Here is a 22681-nt window from a genome sequence, read left to right as displayed (position 1 = left end):
TGTATATTAAATTCTGTAGTGGGAACTTAAGTTGCCAAATTGGATGTCTGATATTAATGAGATAATTTGAGGAAAATATCAAAGCATTTCAGGGAATCATGTTGAGAATGTTTATTAAACAAAAATTATAAGGCATTTCCTTCAATTTCTGAAGTTAGTGCTTTGTGTATTTTTTTTTACAGTCTTTGTACATATTATTAATCACTGTAATAGATTACTTTGAATTTGAAAACAAAAATAACAGTTATGATATTAACTTTTATCTGTAAATAAAGGATTTATTCCTTGTGATAATACCAATTTGAATGTCAGTAAAAAAATTTTTCTTGGTATTTTGTTTCTTGGTATGTAGTATTTTATCAGAAAATTTCTTAAAACATTTAAGATAACTTTTTAAATGACAGTACTTAAAATTTTTAAATGCTCCCAAATTTTGAAAGTATTTTTTTTCTTTGACATCCTTGATTCATGACTTGAGAGGATTTGTAGGAGAGGAAGAATGTTTTATGCAGATGTTTTCTGACTCCTGTATCTAGAAAAACGAAGAAGGTTGTCTGCATGGGAGTAAAGCCCCAACCACAAATCTCTGAATATGTAAATTCCACATGCCTTAGAATATGTGTATGGGTGTCCTGGGGCTTTCCTGGTGGCTCAGATGGTAAAGAATCCACCTGCAGTGAAGGAGACTTGGGTTCAATCCCTGGGTTGGGAGGATCTCCTGGAAAAGGGAATGGGTTACCCACTCCAGTGTTTTTGCCTGGAGAATTCCATGAACAGCGGAGCCTGGCAGGCTATCAGTGGGGTATAGATGCTGATATTCAACTCAGGACTCCCTGAATCCTTTGGTTAGCCCCATGCCTTTTTATTTTAATCAAGGTAATGTATGGATAGCTTAAGAAGTAAAACATGAATATAGTTTAATATCAAATAACCTTACAGAACTTAATCACAAAACCGTCAATCCTCTGTGATTCCTGGAGCCAACTTTCTGTTCTTGCTGTTTCATCTCTTTCTTTGTCTCTCCACTTCATTGTAACATGCTTATGTTACTGTCTCTAGATGTTTTAGTTTTAGACACTATGTATATTTGTTTATCTCTCAGAAGATGAGAGTTAGCTCTTTTACACTCCTACACTGCGTCCCTGCTTCTTCTTGCAATGTTGTATCACAGTTTTTTGTTAAACCAGAATGTATTGTTTACATAATTTTGATTATTATTTACAGCTGAGCCACATGCTCTTCTTTGGTAGTTTCTTTTACATACAACTTTTTGTTTTTCCTGGCATTTATAAACTGCAGGTTTTTGTGTACATTAATTTTTTACCTACTTACTAATTCAACTCAAGCTTATTTCAACACTTTAAAATCTCAATTTTGTAATATGTCAAACACACCAGATAACTTATTGATTTTTACTTCTATTACCATCCCTCCCCATACCTCTTTTAGTTTTTTGTCTTCCTGCTCTCATCAGGATTGATTGTGCTTTAGCGCCACTAAATAGCAGTCATGTTTGAATTTACTTTTATCATGATCTTAGGAATTTTTTTCATCTTCCTCTCCTGCATTAAATAACTCCTGTCTTCTGGATCTTTGGTTTTCCTCTTCCTCAGTTTACTTTGTCTTTTTGGCAGATACAGTCTTTTTCTGAGAAAAGGTTACAAGGGAAGTAAAATTTTGAGACCTTCTAGGTCTGATAAAGTCTTCTGTTCTCACACTTGATTGATAATTTAGCTTTATTTATGCATTCTAAATTGGAAGTCACTTTTTGTCATGCAGAAAGCATCACCCTGTTGTCTTCTATAGTGTTCTGTGGTTCTCAACCCTGGCTGCGGAATAATTAAACTCATCTGGGGAATTTTGAGAACTACTAATGCCTGGGCCTACCCCTTGGGATTCTGATTCAATTAGTTATTCCCTTTTTGAAGCATCCCAGGTGATCCTACTGTGTAGCCAAGGTTAGAAACTACTGATCCAGTTTCCACATTGGGTGTTAGGCCCAATCCTATGCTGGTTGCCCACCCTTAGTAGCAGATCTGCTTTGACCCACTTTGGTAGCTTTATTATTTCTTTATTATTGATTCTGTATTGCTAGTGTTTAGGCATTTCAGTGAATGTTAGGGTGAATTTCTTTTTGCATTCCTTGTCATTGTGCTAGGCTTTTTTAGTCTCATTCTTCATTCCAAAGTAATTTCTTGTGTTTTTAAAAAAGTTCTTCCTCTCCATTTTTTTTCTTTACTTTTTTCTGAAATTCTTACTAGCTGAGTGTTGGACTTCCTGGACTGGTCATCTGACTGTAATTTCTCTTCTGTTTACATCTCTGACATTTTATTGTATATTCTAGGAGATTTCTTTTATCATCCAGTGAATTTTTGTTTTAATTTATTTCCAAGTACTATCTTTTTGTATGAATGTTCATTTTTGGTAGTAGTCATTCTTTCAAGTCTTTAACTTTCACTGTCCTTTGTTATTCTGATCTTTGTCATTCATGTTAGGGCTTTCCTCAAGCCCTTACTCTTGGCTGTGTATTCATATTTAACTTGTTAGAAGCCAAGTTGTCGGATTGTTGATTGTCTGGTTTCCCTGAAGGGGATTTGTAGGGAGAGTCTAGTCAGTTGTGTGTGTGTGTGCGTGCACGTGTCCCAGTGAGAAATCTTCTAAAGAATCCTAAGAAGTATTTATTTGTTTGTTGCTGCTAGCACATCGGCTTTAGCAGGATCAGTTTCATTGCTAAGTTATCTTTCTGTGAGCTTTGTGCACAAGTAATTTGAGTCCTTTGTATAATTAATATAGAGAAGACTTTTATGTCCTTTTACAAACTATAGAATTTTATTTATTTTTCCTCTGGCTTTACTTATTATTTGACTGCCATGTCTGTTAATAAAAATAGTCTTCCTAACTATAGCGTTATTAATTACCTGTGGCAAAAATAACAGGTTACATCCACTATGAACATTATATTAGATATATATGTATGTCACATGATACATATAAATGTATCACATGACACGTGATAAATATGTCACATAATACGTATAAAGAACCCTGCACAATCATGGTATAGTATAGAAGATTATTTTTAAAAGTTTTTTCCCTTTTATTCAGATTTTGTGATTTCATGTTTTTGTAACCTAAAAGAATAATTTTTATCTAGGGATTTCCAACTTTAATTAAATAGATGCTTATTTTAATTTTCTCAAAGATTGAATGCTCTGGAGAAAAATGCATTACTAAGAGTAGTTCAGTTCAGTCACTCAGTCGTGTCTGACTCTTTGCAACCCCATGGACTGCAGCACACCAGACCTCCCTGTCCATCACCGACTCCCGGAGTTTACTCAGACTCATGTCCATTGAATCAGTGATGCCATCCAACCATCTTATCCTCTGTTGTCCCCTTCTCCTCCTGCCCTCAATCTTTCCTAGCATCAGGGTCTTTTCAAATGAGTCAGCTCTTCACATCAGGTGGCCAAAGTATTGGAGTTTCAGCTTCAATATCAGTCCTTCCAATGAACACCCAGGACTGATCTCCTTTAGGATGGACTGGTTGGATCTCCTTGCAGTCCAAGGGACTCTCAAGAGTCTTCTCCAACACCACAGTTCAGAAGCATCAATTCTTCGGTGCTCAGCTTTCTTTATAGTCCAACTCTCACATCCATACATGACCACTGGAAAAACCATAGCTTGACTAGACTAAGAGTAGGTGGTGCATTAATTGGTGATGGTGGATAAGAAGAAATTATTGTGTAGCATGAGCCAGCTTATAATTCTGCCAGAGTAATCAACTTGTTGGATACTCAGTTTTAAAATTTAGTTATGAGATGTAGAAAAAGTAAGAAAACAAAAAATTTTAAGAGTTTTAAAAAGCATATTATTTTGCTGCAATTTAAACTTGCAGAGATGTTGCAAGAATAATACAAGGATCTTCTTATTGTGGACTTAAAAAATTACTCACAACCTAAAAGTTAAGAGTTTTAGTTTTTAGTCTGTGGGAATTTTTAGTCTGTGTTTTAGTCTGTGGGAATTTTTAGGGGAATTTTAGGGAATTTTAGTGGGATTTTAAATTTTTAAATTAATTTTAAAATTTTAGGGAATTTTAGTGGGAATTTTAGTCTGTGTTTTAGTCTGTGGGAATTTTTAGGACTTCAAGCCCAGGAGACAGCATCGCCAGTGACCCTGAGAGAACTGCTCCAAGGAGGCGAGGGGAGGAGCCAGGTTATATAGAAGTTTTGCAACGAAGGGCAGGTAGTCTGAACATCAAGAGGTTATTGTTACTTAAAGAAAACCAACTATCCCAAGTTAAGGAATTTAGCGCTTTTCTATGTATGGGGAAATGCAAGAGTCTGGGCTCACAGAAATTCGTTCCTTTAACACGCACCTCACCTGTCCGGGGCCAGTGTCCTGTTCTCAGTCCTGGGCCTCCTTTCCTCAGAGCTCATTGTAAGGAGCAGCCGCAGTCTGATGGCTGCTCGGTGGCACGTATTCCTTCCTCCTGAGTACCCTCAGGGCTCACAGCTTAACCAGCTGTGGTGGCTTCAGTTGCTGATGACTGTGACATCCTTTATTTACTGATATGACAGGAAATATTGCATTTCTCATTATATTCTTAACATACACTCATGGATTCTAAAGCAGCTGTTTTAAAGTTAATTGTTGAGGTCAGGAGGTTTTGAGCACGAGCCATCCATTCTCCTTGCTTGACCGTGCGATAAGCCTTTCTCTGCTCTAAAAATTAAAAAAGTTAATTGTTAACTTTCTCCTGAATGTTTTTGAGCTTCTGCTGTGCATGATATATTTGATATTTGGTCAAACGTAAAGTTCTAAGATCCTGTGAATTCGTAATATAAAACAGTTTGATTTGAAAAATTAACACATTTCTTTAACCTGCTGCTAAAGCCACATTGTAAACTTGTCTTTTCCGTTTTGACTCTTCCAAGGTGTGTTTAGATTCATATACACTTCTGCTAAAATAGAGTCTCAAAGAGACTTGTTAAGATCCTTGATGTGCTTAATTTTAGTATCCTTTACATCTTTTAGGCTTACCTGTTAGCAGTGACTAATGTCTTTGGAATGGGGCAAATTTTAATAGCATACCCTTCTTTAAGGTAGAGGTTGACATTTCTATGATATGGAAGGTAATCCTTCATATCTTGTTGCTGTTGCTAGAGAGGAAGAAATTTTCCTCTACTCTCCTGGGTTCTTCTGGCTGATCTAAGAATTAAATTGACATGAGACAGATTAACAGGAGAAAATGAAACAAAATTTTAATAACATATATACATGGGAGAGACCCTGGAGAACTTAGTAACTCTCCAAAATGGCCAAAGCCCTCATCTTAAAGACCATCTTCAGCTAAAAACAGAAGAGGGTGTTAGGGGCAGTGGTTTGGGACTTTATAGGGTAGACAGACAATTTACATGAAGATGGAAAAGTAAATGCTTGGTAAACAAATGTTTGCTGGGCCTTGTGGCCCAGACTTAGAGTGGACTCAGAGTAGACTGATATCTGATTCCTTCAGCACATTTGGCCCATGTGCTTTGCAGATAAATATGGTCATAGCTCTGTCCTGGGAGCAAGGCCTTTTTTTCTAAATTCTTTAGGCAGCTAAGGGGAAGGCAAAAAAGAAAGGCTTCCTAACACTTCTGTTTCTTTAAAATAATCAGACTAAAACTAGCCTGAGGCCAAAGAGACGCATTTTGGCAAATTTTGTTCCCCTATACTGCCATATGTTATCATAAATGTATATTTTATTTTCACCCACTTGGCTGTAAGTAACATTTTAAAATTACAAAACTATCTTAATTCCTATATGTTTTAGAAGTAATTATGATTGGGACTACTGTAAAATTACTCTTTATTGATTATTATTTTTCTTTTGCAGCGGAATAATAAGCAGAAATAAAGCTTTATTCAAGAAACCATTTTTTAAATTTATAGCTGCTACTCCAATGGTAAACCATTGCTGAATGATGGCATGTGCTTTACCAGTGTTTGATAATCTTGTGTGTTTCACAGCTTGGGCAGCGCTAAAGCACTTTGATTTTATGTGAAGTTTGGTTCAGTTTTAATTTATACCTCTAAACTTTTGTGCTGTCTTAATTGCTTCTCATCTCTAATATTCTTACTGCTGTAGACAACATTTTTGTGTGGTTCTATTTTAACTTTTTTCTAGTTCAGCTTAAATTTTTTTTCTGTTTAAATTTTCAGCAGCTATGTCAAGATTAGATTATTAATTTTTCTATCAGTCTAGAGTAACATTTCCCAAAATATGTTCTTTGGAATCTTAGCTATGGTGAAGGAAATGCTACAGTGCTACAAAACTGTCTCAGAGAGTTTTACAATGTATAATATACTTGAGAGCTTTGAGAGGCTCTTTGGTGAAGAAATTTGTTAGCTTTAACTCAGGTTTTCCCAAATTTCTTTGACCGTGGAACTTTTTTGCCCTAAAAGATCAGTTCATGTTACTTGGCATTATTCACCTACTCCCTCATAAAAAGCAAAATATTTCTCTGTCAGTGTGTATCCCAGTCATTTGTGTGTGTGTGTGTGGAGCTAGGTTTGAATCATTTAGCACAATTGTTTTTCAAAATACATTTAATTTGCTTTTGGGAATATTAGTATTATTTGGAAAAAGAGTACATGATCAAATAAATTATATTTTTTTCACTAGCGCATTTGGTAGTCAAAGATCCTTTACTTATAATGATATCGTGGCTTTCTAGGTTAAAAGTAGTGGAATCCTTAAATTCTTAGTGGATATTTTAAAAACAGTAAATATTTAAAATAGATTAAAAAAGAATAAAAGATCTTGTTTCATTGAAATCCCACTACCATCTGTTTTGATAAAATTTTCTTAGGACCACAGTTAATTGCTTTCTTAGTTGCTTTTGCTCTCCAATAGCAGAATTGAGTAGTTGCAGCAGAGACCTTATGGCCTGCAAAGCTTAAGACGGTTGCTCTCGACCTTTATAATAAGAAGGGTTTGCTGATTTCTCATTAGTCTGTCTCCCTGCCATTAGTTCATACAAATGACAATCAGGATGTTAAAATATTTAAAACAAACAAATACTAGTTTGTTTTATCCACAGTAATCCACTCCTGGGTCTGTAAAGTTAATTGTTTCACCATATAAAACCCCTTTTGTGACTGCTTAATTAAGCCTGCTGTTTAATTATCATTTTTATGAAGGAAAGAACTAGCTATTATTCTTATCTAATTTTGCCATTTATAGAGTGATTTCCAGGCAAGCTGTTTAAAATGATAAAATTTCAAAAGTTCATGCTTTTGTTAGAAAATGATTTTGGCATCTTTTTTATTGATTCATTCGATTCAACAAAATTTTCTGAAAATAATTCTAGAGATTTACAGAGGGGTTTTTTGTGACAAATATTGCTTCTTTTGCAACTAATGCATTGCATGTGGTGGTTTGCAGTGGTATCATTGGTCGTAGCAGAAAAGATTTCAAGAAATACTTATTCAACTTCATCGCTGCTATGCCTCTCGTAAGTGTTATTTCTTTAAAAATTTTTACATAGAAAAAAATTGCATCTTACTAAAATCTTTTAAGAATTTTTACTTGTTAAGTTCTTTAAAGATTTATATGCTAAATTTTTTCAAGTTTAGTTTTGTAACTTATAGGAAATGTATCAATGCAAACCTTTATACTAGATGGAAAACTTAAAGGAATTATGCTTGGATCAGTTTCTTTGCATCATATGTAGGTATGTACAACTGGAGATGATGTTTTTTGACAATTAGGCCAGGGTTTCTCATACTAACATCTCACTAGATGGAAGTAGTATCCCTCCTGAAGCTGTGACAACAAAAAATGTCTTCAGTGTCTCCAAACATTGCCAGATTTCCTGTGAGGGCTAAGGTGAAGTTGTGGAGGCAGTGAGCTGAGGGCAGAAATCCTGGTTGAGAGTCATTGATGTAGGCTATAAACTCTTACTTGAACCACTAACGTGATTTAAGTTGAATTGAAATTTATTGCCTGGATTTACTAAAAATAAAGATAAGTGGTCCAAATCATAAATAATTTTCTTAGCTTGAGTGTTTATTTTATTGGCACAATAAGAATTTTAGTATTGTTTGTGTAAGAGTAATAGGGAGGAGCTTGATTGTAAAATTTACTTGATTGTAAAATCTAATTATTAGAAAATATGCCGGATTTAATAAAGCTTGAGGATAGTCATACATGGAAAACCTTCTAAAAGAGAAAATTAAGCAGAGTTGGTATCAATCAAAGACTGAGATTCAGCAGACCAGTGTTTTCTTGACAAAATTTTTATGTAAATGTGACTTTAGAACTGTGGAAGAATTAATTTTAATACAGTGGTGGAAGAGTAAAGGTGACTCCAGAAATAATCTAGAAAATGACATTAATTGGTGTAAAACTTGCAGTATTTTTTTTAACAGATGCAAATGCAGTGTGTATAGAATTCCATTAGCTAGGATTGTAGTGCTGGTAGTAGCAAGGAAAAGATATATTAAGCATGTATGTCAGTACTCCTGAAGCGAGTTCTTTACATCAAATAAAAAGGTGACAAATTTGGCCTTTTGTTTGTTTATACACACCTTCCCCACTGCAAAAAGTTGCAAGATTCTTTTCATAATTAATACTAATATATTTTAAAATTAATTTTCAAGTAAAGGGTAATAGCTGATTGCATTTGATGTAGCATATTCTCTGTGTGTTTGGGAATGTTAAGTAAAGCAGAACTGAATTATATCAATTCAAACTATCAGTTATTAAAAAATTATAGAATTTGGGACAAAGCCAATGATAGGGAAATAAATTATGATTTCATAAGTAGAAATGAAGCAAAACTAATAATGTGTGTTTGTTTGTTTTAGATTTCTCTGGTTAATAACTTCTTGAAGTTTGGGTTAAATGAGCTCAAACTGTGCTTCCGAGTAAGATTAACCAAGTACCTCTATGAGGAGTATCTCCAGTAAGTGATAACCTAATTTTATATTAAAAATACTTAAAAAATAATACTTATGATAATGAGATATAGAAGTGTTTCTTTTTTATTAGATATGTTTTTCAAGTGAATTGCTCTTGAACCAGAAGCATATAGGGAAAGATCTCAACTATTTGGAATCTAATCCTGACTGTTCCCTTAACTGGCAAATCATCCTTCTCTAGACTGGCATCTTCATCTCTAAAATAAGTTAGGACAATCTTTAGGTCCTCTTCTAGCTCCAAATTTTTCTGTTCCTACAGATTTGCACTACATAATATAATGTGATTTTTGTTGTTTTTTAGAATCATTTGTTTTAGTCATCTTCTTCTTGTTGTTTTAGAGCTTTCACATATTATAAAATGGGAAATCTGGACAACAGAATAGCCAATCCAGACCAGCTACTTACACAAGACGTAGAAAAGTTTTGTAACAGTGTAGTTGATCTGTATTCCAATCTTAGTAAGGTAAGTTTGTCTGTTTTTGTTGTTAATTTGCTAAATTTTGACTCTAAGCAAATGTATATGATGAACATGACAGCAGCCTATTTAAATACTTTTAAAAGTTTTTAATGCTTTTATAAAAAAAAATTATAAAGTTCTTATAATGGTCTTAACTACAACTGCTTAATTTTTTAAGTTATTGTTGTGAGGTGCCATGGCCAAGAACTGAGGATCTAGTGTCTCGTAAAGATTTTATGAGAATTTTGCATGCTGATTTCAGTAAAATAGCAGAAACTTGGATTTTTTATCTTTTGACCTGTGTACTTCTGGCAGTTGTTCAAGTTTAATGGTCAATTTATTTTTAATGGACAACCATAACCCTGGGCGTAGACGTCTTCCTACCCATTTCTCTGCTTCAGTAGTTCTAATTCTAATAGCTCATTTAAGTAAAACAATTTTCACAAGATATTAGTATATTTCAGTTTTTCTAATTACTGTTTTTCCCCCTTTCCAGAATATTGCCAGAGCTTTGACTCTGACCTTAGCCAGTTTTTTTCATGCTGGTTATATCAGCTCTTACTCTTCTTGTCTCACCAGCCTTACAGTTTTTGCTATGATTTTCTCATTAAGCCATTTTGTCTGCCTTTACTTCCTGCATTAGCTGGGAGATGCAGTGGGCATCTAGAAGATTGTCTGCCTAGCATTCCCTCCCCTCTTCCTCTCAGATGCCGCATTTCTCATCTGATCCACGACTGCTCTTGGTCTGTGGTCGGAGCTTGTCTCAAAGTGGACCACTTTTAGTGAATCTTGCTTTGGGCCACAGTTGGTCCAAGTATCCAGTTTTGAGACAGAAGACTGTATACAAGGGGCTGGGTCACAATGGAAGACTAGGAATGCTTCTTCTTCAACCATGTGAATGGTAGGATAGGCAGGTCTTAGAAAAATAATGTGTATTCACAAGAACTTTACCCCTCTTGACAGGCCTACTAAGATACCTTTTCACTTCATGCCAAACTTTGTCCTTTATTTAGCTCTCTTTAAGTCTTTACTGATCCAAAGTCTAGAAACTGAGGTAGCAACAAATTGCTCAGTAATCCAGCTGCCTTTTTCCTCTTCCCATTACGACATTTTAAAGTTTGCTCTCCTTGTGTGTGTGGTGGTTGGGGTTGGGAAGGAGAGGTGCTGTGTACATTATTCTTGTAATTCTGTAGACCTTGTTGTGTATTCTTTATTATGTCTTGGCACTTGAGTTAGTCCATAGCTCAGGACACATCTGCAATAAAGAAAAATGTTAGCAAATTAACTAATTGTAGTGGTGTTATATACTACAGTATATTTACTTTATAAGATATGTAATTGTTTGAACTCTGACTTAAATTGAATCATTATTTTTGTCAGTAATTTAAGTACACTTGAACTTTACATGTATAGGTAAGTACGCCTAACTTCTTGATAGTTCATAAGATAGGAAAGAAAAGGTTCATCTTAGTACAGGCCAGTTATGAACCAACCCACCTATCCTAGTAATGATGTAGATATTGGAAAAGGTGGCTATGGACTTAAATGAACCTGATTTTGGGTTTCTTGAAAAACACTTCAAAATATGTACAACTTTTGGTATGTCAATTGAATTGTCTCTATGTGAAGAGCAGTAAATTAATGATATTTTAGTTTTAGGAGCTTGAGTTTTAGATCATAAAATTAGATTTATAAGCTTACTCAACATATTTAACATACAGATGTTGTGATAAAGTCCAACATCAAGAGCAGAAAGAGTCTCTCATTTTTCAGATGAAGATATATAGAAACCAGAAAAAGGGTAGTAGATTTGGGGTTATAATTCAGATCATTTTCTTGCATCTTTATACTACATTGAGAAATTGCTAAGTAAGTAATGGTTAGTTGTCACAGTAGAGCTATCTTAGTTGATGGAAAGTGGTAAATATTTTCCCTAATTGATAGTCAGTAGACATTGATCAGGCTGTCTCCATTTTGAGCTTCTTGACAATAAGAACTGTGTCTTTTATATATTCATCGAGCTACGTACTGTACAGTACCTTATACATAGTGAGAACTCTACATGTTGACAATTATGTGTTAAATGTTGACTAGCGTTTTGTATTTAACATGTTTATTAGCTCTCAGTGTAGGCGGTTTTGTTCTTTTTAATTTTGTGCTTTCTGATGTTTATTTTACAGCCATTTTTAGACATAGTTTTGTATATCTTCAGGTTAACCAGTGCAATAGGAGCTCAGGTGAGTTTACATTTTCTGTCTTTTAAATTGCTATAATACTGTGCTCTGAATAGCTGGATGGTTTGTTGGAATTTTTATGTATCTCAAAGAGTATAATTTTACAAGTTTAGCTAATAAAGTCTGGTTATAAAATAATACTCTACTAGAGATTTTTAAAGTTTTCTGATTCAGCTTTTCAGTTTTTCTTAAGCCAGACACTTGGAAAATTTTTGTGGTTTTAATAACCAGAAATGCTTAAACATTGAACACACCTGTATTTATTGTTGCAAGGTAATGTCTAAAAGGGGCTTCACTGGTAGCTCAGCTGGTAAAGAATCCACCTGTAATTTAGTAGACCCCGGTTTGATTCCTGGGTCGGGAAGATCTCCTGGAGAAGGGATAGGCTACCCACTCCAGTATTCCTGGGCTTACTTGGTAGCTCAGCTGGTAAAGAATCTGCCTGAAATGTGGGATACCTGCGTTTGACTGCTGGGTTGGGAAGATCCCCTGGAGAAGGGAAAGGCTACCCACTCCAATATTCTGGCCTGGAGAATTTTGTATAGTCATTGGGGTCGCAAAGAGTCAGACAACTGAGCGACTTTCACTTTCTTTTTTATTTCAGTGCTGAAAAAGAGATTTGGAGACAGCTATTTTAATATGAAATATGAATGTTTAATTACATTTAGAATGACTAGAACAGTTTCAGTAAGATTTTATAATAATATAAATTGTTGACTGTCCCATGAGGTCATCTTATTAGGTCTCTCTGACATATGTGTTGGTAAGACCTTTAAATGTTCTGAGTATTCTTACTGAAGTCTAACTTTAGTCATTTAATATGTAAGATTATTGTTATATATTTATAACACAATCATATAATAATGTGGTTGTTTTATGTATACATATGTATGTATATATTTTTATATATTTTGTGGTTATTAATAAATAATTTATATAGTGATTTTTGTTCCATTTCAAAACATTGGAGAAAGTAGTTTTTTATTTTAATTTTCTTGTCTATCTTCTTAACCTTTTGATACCTCATAAGCTGGGTTAAATCATTTTTATAACTTGTTTTTACTATAAATAAGTAAATAGTCTTAATGCCTCTTATTGGTATAATTTTTTATGGTACTTATTACATGTTTGTAACACTTAAGTATTGTATTTAAAAATGTCTCCATATATTCTTATTTTCTGATTTTGTGTTTCTTAGAGGTAGAAACTATGCTTTAGTTATTTCTTTTGTCTGTACTTCTAGTAATTATTGAAATACATTGAATCAGTCACATTGAGTTTAAAAATAATACACACCATATTCCATTATAATACACACTATATTCCATATACACTGTCTGAATAAAAAGATGAGTAAGACCCAGTTCCTACTGAAGTGGAGTTATAATCTGGTGAAAGGATAGATAGTCAAACAGTTGTAATGGAGAGTGATAAGCCCAGTAGTGGAAGTGTGAATAATGTCTTTAGTGTCCAGAAGAATTGGAGGTGATATTGGTGCTGCTTTGAGGATGAGTCAGCCTTTTCTAGATATGTCAGGCTTGCTAGACAGAAGAACAACTTCATTGAGTAGCGTGTTCAGGAAGCAATTTTTTCATTATGGCAGAACATAAGGATATGTATGGGAATGAAGAGTTTGAAAAGGCAAGCTTGAAGCTTCTCTCCTGGAAGAGTCGATGCGTATGGAGGTTCTTTACCACATTAGGAAGTATGGCAGCTAGAAGCAAGACGCCGGAGGAGGGAAAGACAAATTGAGCTCATTTGAGGGAATTGAGCTTGAGGTTCTACAGAGAAGATGTACAGTAAATATTTGGAAACAGTATCTTGGGTGCTTAGGAGTGATGGGATTTGAGATATAAATTTGGGAGGCAAAGAGAGCAAGAAAAGGAAACCTCAGGCAATACTAACGGTCAGTGAGAAGGTGAAAAAGAGTTCTGCAAGTTATTGTGGAATCGAGAATATCAAGAAGAGTTCCGTCAGAAGAGTTTTTAGATGCTGTAGAAAGAGTAAGGACTGCAATTAGAAGTTTTTAAATGAGCAAATTTGGGAGAGCTGGGGGAGAGACGCATGGTGGGAGGAGAAGTAAATGAGTAGTAAAAACAAAGAGGCCCAGTGGGTATCTTCTTAGAAAAGAAACAAGGGAAAAAGTCAAAGGAGTGATTTCTTTGAAAGTAACTGGAGTTTATTATATATTGGGCATGTTGCATTCAGTGAATTTATTGTATCCTCAATCTTTGTATATCTTTCTCTTCTAATAATATCAGGGCCCAGCAAGCATGATGGCCTACTTGCTTGTTTCTGGGCTATTCCTAACTCGAATTAGAAGACCCATTGGTAAGATGACAATAACTGAGCAAAAACTTGAAGGAGAGTATAGATACGTTAATTCTCGGCTCATCACAAACAGGTAAGGGCAAATGTATTAAATTTATTTAACTGTACTAAAAATTCCTTTGTGTAGATATTGAAGTCATGTAAAGCAACTTCAAAAATCTAGTAACACTGTTACTGAAATTATGTCTCTGTGTATTTACTTCTTTTGAAAATATACATTATGAACGATATTGGTTTTATTAAGTAGTTATCTTAATAACCACATTTCTAACCCTTTTTCTTATTAACTATTTAGTATCCCTGATTGACCTCTTCATGTCTTCTGTTGGCTGATTTTCTGTTAAGTTCACATAAAGCAAAGTCAGAAATTTAAATTCAAATTTACTTACTTCTTCAAAGAAAATTTTATCTCAGTTTATTCACAAGTATTTTTTGTTTGACTGTATGTTTGGAGCACTCAAAATTAATGCAGCCTCATTGCATGTGTCTCTGTTTTCCAGATAGTTTAAAAATCCAAAGTAGGGAGAAGTATTGGGCTTTAGAGCCAGCCTGCCTAGTTGCCAAATCTACCTTCTCCACCTATCAATTATATAATATATGACTTTTGGAAAGTTGTTCATAGTTTCACTTTTCTTATTTATACTATCTAATACAGAGTTGTCATGAGGATTAAATATGATATATACATAAAACTTCCAGCACTGTTTTTAATTTGTAGCAGGTACTCAATAAATTTTCTCATGTATTGATGACGTGTCAACCTTAAGTCATTTTGAGGGTCCTAATATTTATTTACTACCCTGTTGGCATTAAAAAATTATTTAGGAAATGGTCTTTTAAAAGTTCCCTCTTCCTTTATTTCCTTCAATTGATAAAACAGTACATACTGGTTTTAAATAGGCTTTTTGTGTTGTAGGGAGGCAGAAGAATAGAAGGTTGTGTACAGAGGTGATTTGCCAAATGAATGAAAGAAGTATTAGCTAGGATGTTTTCCAATGCAAGAAACCCTGACTGGGGTGGCTCCAACAATAAGAAAATTTACTACTTCACATGGAAATTCTTAAGATGGACCAGCTCCAGGCACAGCATGATCAGGGTGTCTGGCTCTTCTTCTGACTCTGTCCTCCTCTATATGTTCCCCTTTTCCTCTGGCTAATTCTTTTTCTGATCACAAGATGGCAAAAGCAGTTCTAGATCTAGATCCACCAGCCCTCGTCCCCTGCTAAAAGTCCAGAAACAAAAGCAGGCTACTTTTGCTGTCTCTTTAAGGGTGGGAATCCCCCACAACAGACTTTCTTTTCACATCTCATTGGCCAGAATTATCACTAAAGCAGTTACAGCAAAGTCACTGGCTTAGATCAGTTGGAACTCTTTCCCCTTTGGATGGGGGCTTGAGGCTATTCCTCAACCATTTGGGTGCCTGGAAAAGGATACAGAACTTTAAGAAAATTGGGTTTCTCTTAGGAGGAAGGATCCGGAAGAGAAAAGATGCTGAATAGGCAGTTGTTGGTATTTTGAAACTTCTGAACTTTCAGGTTTTAAGTTTAGAGTAAAATGTTCAGGAGAAGTAGAGTTCTCACCTTAGCTTTCTCCAGGAACTTAAATGTGCGGAGGAGGCAGAAGGCATTAAGAAATTTTTGGTACAGAATTGTGTTAAACTAGGGTTCTGATACGCTGGGGCTCTCTATTATTGCGTAAAGGAAACTGCAAAAGGCTGGTCAAACATGATGCAACTATATGGAAAGTTAATTTACTTAAAGGTGTTGAGGTAAGGGCTACCTTGTTTTTATGATGGAAAAAAAATACAGGTACATTTTAGACAAGAATATAAAGTTCACATAAATTTTTGAGGTAGAGGAAGAGACTTTTAAGAAGTATTGTGTGTTTTAACTCTGCCTTCTAGACTCGTATGTAAATCTTTCGTTTCCTCTGCTGTAAGAGGTACTTTGCTAGCTAGGACAGTTTGCATCATTCTGGGTAGAGTAGAAAACTAGATGTTAGGGTCAGATACAAGTTATAATCTCAGCTGTTTAACTTGCCAGCTGCGTGACTTCTGCAAATTAACTACACTGACCCTTTCTTCACTCATAAAATGCCCTTTTTTTCTTAGTTACGATTCTTGTGGCCCCTGTGTACCCATTCAGATCAGCTCAAGGAAAGAGGAATTGTTGTGAGGATATGGTGGTGTTCCAAGAATAAGAACAACTGTGCAGCTAGGCCTCCTGGGAGCTGGCAACTGTCAGGCGGGCAGGAATTAATTTGTTTTTCTGTCCTTTAAAGGCTATATGTCATGCATCACTACCTGTTTTTTTCCTAACTCTTGTTGTCTCCTTTCCTTTCTGGCTGGATCTTGACTCAATTTGTAGTCTCAGATGGCTGTCCCAGTCCTGCCTTCCTATATGTCATGGCATCTTCCTTCTTGTTTCTTTATTCACTTTTCTCAGAACTAGCTCAGCACATCTTTTCCAGCCAGGCTGCATGTGGGATATGCAGCTCATGTCAGTAGTGCAGCCTGTGATGCGGTCGGGTGTATATTCCAGTGCTCTGATCAGTTGAGCTATGTACAGATCATGGCTTGAGAAGTACCCAATAAACTGTTAGTCACAGAGTGTCCGTTTATATACAAATAGTTAGTCAATAAATATGGTATTTTAAATTATTTTCTAGGCTTAAGTGACATTAAAATTAATTGCTAAATTATTTTCCTTAATAGTGAAGAAGTTGCCTTTTACAATGGAAATAAAAGAGAAAAGCAGACAATCCACTCAGTCTTCCAAAAACTGGTAAGATAACATGTTGGAGGCTCATGTATGTATGGAAAAAAATTTTTGACCTATGCCAGGATACATATATACCTTTAATCTTTAAAACATTTATTTTTAAATAGCTATAAAGAATTTTTATGCTGTGTTTTCCTAAAAACTATCAAACCAATATGTTAAGCTGCCCAGTTATAAAAATGGGTAGATTTATTATGGGTAGATTGTCAGTGTATTTTTGAAGTGGTTACTTAGGAGTCTTATTTAATGATAAATTTAGTGATAATTACAGAAAGAATTTGTTCCTGTAGTATTTCTGGGAATACTGTGAGCACAGTTCAGCAAATATTTTCTGTAGTGGGCAAGATAAGTACCATGTATGGTTTAGGCTTTTCAGGCCCTATGATCTCTCTTGCAACTATTCAACTCTGTCCTTCAGAGTAGCCATATGTAAATGAATGGATGTGCTATGTTCTAATAAAACTTTATTTACTAAAGTAAGTGGCAGGCTGGATATGAACTGTGGCTCATGGTTTGCTGACCCTTTACTTAGAATATAAACATTGTTTCTTATGCAAACTGTATGCAAACTATGCTTCAGTTTTTATCTACTTGCCACGTGGAAGATTTTAATTTAGTTAATTTTGTTGATTATTCATTCAGAAGATACGGAGCACTATCTAAGGTGTCTTGCTTGTCCAGGTGACAGTGGTGTGTGATGGACCAAATCCTGCCTTTAAGAAGCTTACATTTTAGTGGAAAGTTTTGAAATCAAATACCTATTTGAGGTGATTTTTAAAGGTTAAAGAAGTTGTTATTTTAAATTATTTAAATTAAGGTTAAATAAATTGAATTTTTGTCTTTTTTATATTTAACGTGACTGAAATTTAATAGCATTCACTGATAAAATGCATTTAAGGTAATTGTCTAAGGGACTGCTGTTAATTAGCTCACTCTTCACATGGCTTGCCCATGCTTATGCATTAGAGTTCAGCCCCAAAGTTAACACCTTTTGAGGCCATGTCTTCTTTGATTAATCCATCTAAAATGACCTTCACCAGTTACTTCCCATTTTAATGATCTGTTTTTCTTAAAAGCGTACATTACTATTTGTAATTATCTTGTTTGCTTACTGGTTGTCTTCTTCATTAGAATGTAAATTCCATGAGCTCAGGAACCTTGTCTGTTTATTCATTGTTGCATCTTCATCATTGAACTCAGTATGTAACATCTGGCATTCACTGAATAAATGTTCCAGCCATTGTTCTTTTGTGGAAGATATTAAGAGCAAGCTACCTTGTACTCAGGAAACCGACATTTTAGTGGGGGAGACAATAAACAAGTAAACAAATATTTTATATGCTTTCAAGGTCATAGTGAATTCTGTGACCAAAAATAAAATGGGATAAAGTGGTAGTAATGGGGGCTATTGCCAAGCAATTTAGGATAGCAAGAAAGTCTCTCTTGAAGGTGGCATTTATATCTAGAAAATCAGTAAATCTAGGAAACAAGGCAAGGAAAGGCTTGAGGCAGAAGCTTGTTTGAGGAACCAGTATTTCTGGAACTCAGTGAGAAAGAGCAAAGAAGTAGATGAGGTTGGAGACAGAGCCCGGTGGCAGATCATGCAGGGCCTGAGTAATCTGATAGATGAAAAAGTCAAGAATATTAAAAATGCAGAATAAAATACATTTTTAGACTTGCAGTTTTGGGATAATGCATGCTGCGATTAAAATTACAGACTCAAGCTGTGTGGCGTTACATTAGCACTTGGCTCAAATTGAGTGTAGTACAAGTCTTAGAGAAAGACCAGGTGTTTCCGGCTAAAGCAAAGCATTGAATGCTATTTCCAGACAGCTAGTATTTCACCTAAATTATCTTTCTGTTTCTGTTTTTTGTTTGTTTTGATTATTGATCAATTTTTGCATATATGTATCTGACAGTATTATGAATACAGTATCACTGTACTATTTCATGCAAGGGACACCACACATATTCTTTATGTTTTCCACTGTTTGCAAAAAAATGGATTCATGAAGGCTTTGTTTCACACCTATTCTATGATCAGCGTTGTGCTCAATGAAATGTGATGTATAATGTAATTGGAAATTATAGGTACTCAGTAAATATTTGTTGAATACATAAATTACACAGTTTCTTTTGTCCTCATGGTAGATTGATTTTTCTTAATACACTGGAAGTATATATATTTTTTGTTTTTGCTTTCTGTCAGGTGGAGCACCTACATAATTTCATTTTGTTTCGGTTTTCTATGGGCTTCATTGACAGCATAATTGCCAAATGTAAGTATGCTTTAAAAGAGATAGTAGAATGGAATTTGTGGGGAAAGTGAGGTGTCGTTGATGTTTTTCAATCTTAACTGTTTGGTTTCAGATCTTGCCACTGTGGTTGGTTACCTAGTCGTCAGTCGTCCTTTCTTAGATTTGTCTCATCCTCGACATCTTAAGAGCTCACATTCGGAACTTCTGGAGGTAAAGTGGTAATGGTAGTCAGACTCAATTGAAATCTTAAATATAAAAATTTAAAAAAGCTAGTTTTAATCTTTGAAATACAAGTGAAAACTAATATTTCTTTCTATTTCAGGATTACTACCAAAGTGGAAGAATGCTTTTGCGAATGTCTCAAGCTCTGGGTCGGATAGTTTTGGCTGGCCGTGAAATGACTCGATTGGCTGGGTAAGTTAAGACTTGTTAATACAGAGCAACTGCAGAGAATCTTTTTTTTTTAATGTTATCCTTAATGACTGTGACCAATTGAGGTTGAGATAAGGAGCAACTGAATCCCCAGATTTCCTACTCTTGGAAGCGAGTTTTGATAGAAAATTAGGAAGATTTTTTTTCTGATAGTGTACTTTTCATGTTTCCTTAAGATAGCTGTTTTGAGCCTTAAACTAGGTTAGTTGTTCTCAAGCTGTCTGCTCTGTGAATAGTGGTATTCAATAAGATGGGAAATGTTAGATCATGACAGTCTTTCCTTAATTTACAGAAAATTAAGTTAGTGAATAAAATTTTTTCATTTGGACTTTTTTGTCCCCTACCATACTTTTCTTCCCCTTAGGTCTTTGATACTGGTAATGCATAAGCAAGGATAAAGTTTATTTTAATGGGGAAAAAAAAAAAAGAAAAGTTACCTTGTGGTAGCTCTAAGTTCAGTTGTAAACCGGTCAGGGTATCTGGTAAAATTATTCTTAGACCATCAAATGGAATTAAATATTTCAAAATTTCAAAGTCTAGTATAAAAGACTTGATATGGTATTTAACACAACACATAATATAAAAAAGCACCTTAAGTTTCAGGTTATCTAAAGAAGTTGAATGACTTTGGATCTTTTCCAGGCCTGTGATTAATTTGCATATTTCCTCTATTCCTTCTTCTTTACTCCTTTAGCAGTTAAGGTCTTCATGACAAGATAGAAGAAGCTGTAACTACTGTGAGGAGTCTTTCTTGAGAATGCTGACTTTCTTCCAACTTGTTAATAACTTCCTCATGCCTTTACGTTTCCTGGCATAGAGGATGCTTCCATTCCTTTAGGAAGTTTCTGCTTGTTATTCACAGAACAATACTGTTTGCTTCTCTGGTTAGAGTGATTTCTCCTCGACCATCATGCCATTCATACTTTTCAACTTCTTGTCAGTAGTTTTGATTTCTCTCTTATCACCACAATGATTTCTCTCTAATATTAAGAACACTTCATCTTTTCCCCTCTTCAGAGGAAGAAGGAGCAGGATCTCCCCAATTCTTCCCTGTTTGCAAGAAAGTAGTGTGCATGTGGCATACTTAAATGATGTCCTCATAGAGAGAAAGGCCAGCTTTATTCAAGGCTGTGTAGCTCACCCCAGCAGGAACCCAGGGTTCGTGCTTCATCAGCCTAAGAAATGCACTAGTGTGTGTCCTTTTTTAGTATTTATTGGAAAATTCCTTGAAGTTCTAGTGGCAGACAACCTTCTTGGCTTGCCTATTAATAAAGTCAGTATCTGTTGAGGTGGGACCCTGAGACCTCTTTTCTTAGTCCCATCTTCCTGCTCTCCTACTAAAGCATAATAGTAAAATGTATATGGCTTCACTGATACTTGTATAATATCACTAATGTTGGTGAGACCTCTTTTAAGTGATCTCATTGAAACTACATAATAAGTTTAGAAACTTAAGTCAGGTTTGTATAAAATAAAAGAACTTAATGTTACATGTCAATTATATTCAAATAAATAATAAAAATAAAAGATAAGATAGCCTGTGGAGTTTTGATTATGGCTTTCTTTGTTTCTTTTTCTTTTTTAATTCCAGCTTTACTGCTCGGATTACAGAATTAATGCAAGTACTAAAGGATTTAAATCAGGGCAAATATGAACGCACTATGGTCTCACAACAGGAAAAGGGTAAATATGAATGCACTCAGTCACATAAGTTTTTGCTGACATGGCTTGATGCTTTAATACTTATTTTTCCATTTAATGTGTTGAAGGAGCACAAGACATTCCCTTGATACCTGGAATTGGAGAAATCATCAATACAGATAACATTATAAAGTACGTTCTTTAGCACCATAAACATTTGTTAAACTACACATTAGCCTTTCTCTTTCAGCTACATCTACTTAGTGTTTAATGTCAAACTATTCTCTTTTTATTAATTTCTTCTATAGATTTGATCATGTTCCTTTAGCAACGCCAAATGGAGATATCTTGATTCGAGACCTTAATTTTGAAGTAAGTTTTTACATGGTTATATAAAAGCTTAAATCATCTTCAAAATGTGAACTGAGAAACTGTTGTCTGAATGTTTAAAAGAATTTTAAGGCTTCACTTAGTCTCTGAATCCACAAAATTGCTTTAAAAACTAAGCCTTTGTAAAGTAGGACTGCCTTGGAGTAAGGTAGTTACAAGGTATTATAAATTTCCAGTTACCGGATAAATCAGTACTAGGGGTGTAATACACAACATAATAAATATACAAACAAAATATAAAAACAATACTGGATGTTATATTTGAAAGTTGTTAAGAGAGGAAACCCTAAGAGTTCTCATCACACACACACTTTTTTTTTTTTCTGTTTTCTTTAATCTGGCATCCGTATGAGATGTTCACTGAACTTACTATGATAATCATTTCATGGTGAATGGGAGTCAAATCACTGTGCTGTATACCTTGAACAGTACTGCATGTCAGTGAGATCTTAGTATAATTGGAAGAAAAAGTAAAGAATAAGTCTTTGAAACAGAAATCTATTTTTATTTGACAGGACTTTAAAGTTTCAAATACTGCTATCAAAAAATCTTTTTGCAAATAAAGTCCCTTTCAAGAAAGCCACAGAAGATATAGATAATTGGAATCTTCACTGTAAGATGAATATTTAAACTTGCATATATAACATTAGTCTCTTTAAATCAAAATAATTTATGAGTTGGTATTGTTTTGATGGCACAGGAGGATCCGTACCTATAAAAACAAAATACGGTTTTTTATATTACTGACGAAAACCATACGAGGCCAGCACAATAGCACTGCAGATTGCCCCTCACCCAAGGCACAAAACAGCTTGAGCCAAGTGAACTGTGATGCTGATTCAGAGGAGTCTGTTAACCAAAAGAGCAGACCAAATTAAAAAGCCAAAGCAAAACATGAGAATTATTGTATGATTTTATAAGATTCTCACAGACCTAGGGGTTATTATTTTGTTTGTATCTATTGTGACTTTATGAATAGTTCACATCTGAAAATCTTGAAGATAGTAATCAATGTCTGTTACATGGGCTGTCTCTCTAGTTCCAGATACCATTACTCTAGAATTAACAGTGTCCAATAGAACTTTCTGTGATATGGAAATGGTCTGTATCTGCATTGTCCAGTATAGTAGCCACATGTGGCTATTGTACTCTTTTGAAATGTGGCTAGTACAGTTGAGGAACTGAATTTTA

The 22681-nt window shown here is 34.8% G+C and overlaps 1 protein-coding gene across 2 annotated transcripts in view; it reads left to right on the top strand.

The window, feature by feature from the left end:
* Positions 1 to 22681, top strand: part of ABCD3 (ATP binding cassette subfamily D member 3) — a 76291-nt gene that overhangs the window by 37608 nt on the left and 16002 nt on the right. The window contains exons 5-16 of one of the 2 annotated variants that reach the window (XM_043460598.1): positions 5879 to 5948; positions 8854 to 8951; positions 9307 to 9430; positions 11605 to 11661; positions 13920 to 14062; positions 16703 to 16772; positions 18979 to 19048; positions 19140 to 19237; positions 19350 to 19441; positions 21051 to 21142; positions 21229 to 21292; positions 21409 to 21472. In XM_043460598.1, the coding sequence (XP_043316533.1) occupies positions 5879 to 5948; positions 8854 to 8951; positions 9307 to 9430; positions 11605 to 11661; positions 13920 to 14062; positions 16703 to 16772; positions 18979 to 19048; positions 19140 to 19237; positions 19350 to 19441; positions 21051 to 21142; positions 21229 to 21292; positions 21409 to 21472 (1042 nt within the window). Of the gene's footprint in view, positions 1 to 5878; positions 5949 to 7429; positions 7500 to 8853; positions 8952 to 9306; positions 9431 to 11604; positions 11662 to 13919; positions 14063 to 16702; positions 16773 to 18978; positions 19049 to 19139; positions 19238 to 19349; positions 19442 to 21050; positions 21143 to 21228; positions 21293 to 21408; positions 21473 to 22681 lie in introns of both variants that reach the window. The other variant, XM_043460597.1, reaches the window with a different exon arrangement.

The sequence above is a fragment of the Cervus canadensis genome, chromosome 2, assembly GCF_019320065.1.
Source record: "Cervus canadensis isolate Bull #8, Minnesota chromosome 2, ASM1932006v1, whole genome shotgun sequence".
NCBI lineage: Eukaryota > Metazoa > Chordata > Mammalia > Artiodactyla > Cervidae > Cervus > Cervus canadensis.
The sequence above is the reverse complement of the archived record's forward strand: the minus strand, read 5'-3'. Positions and strand labels throughout refer to the sequence as shown.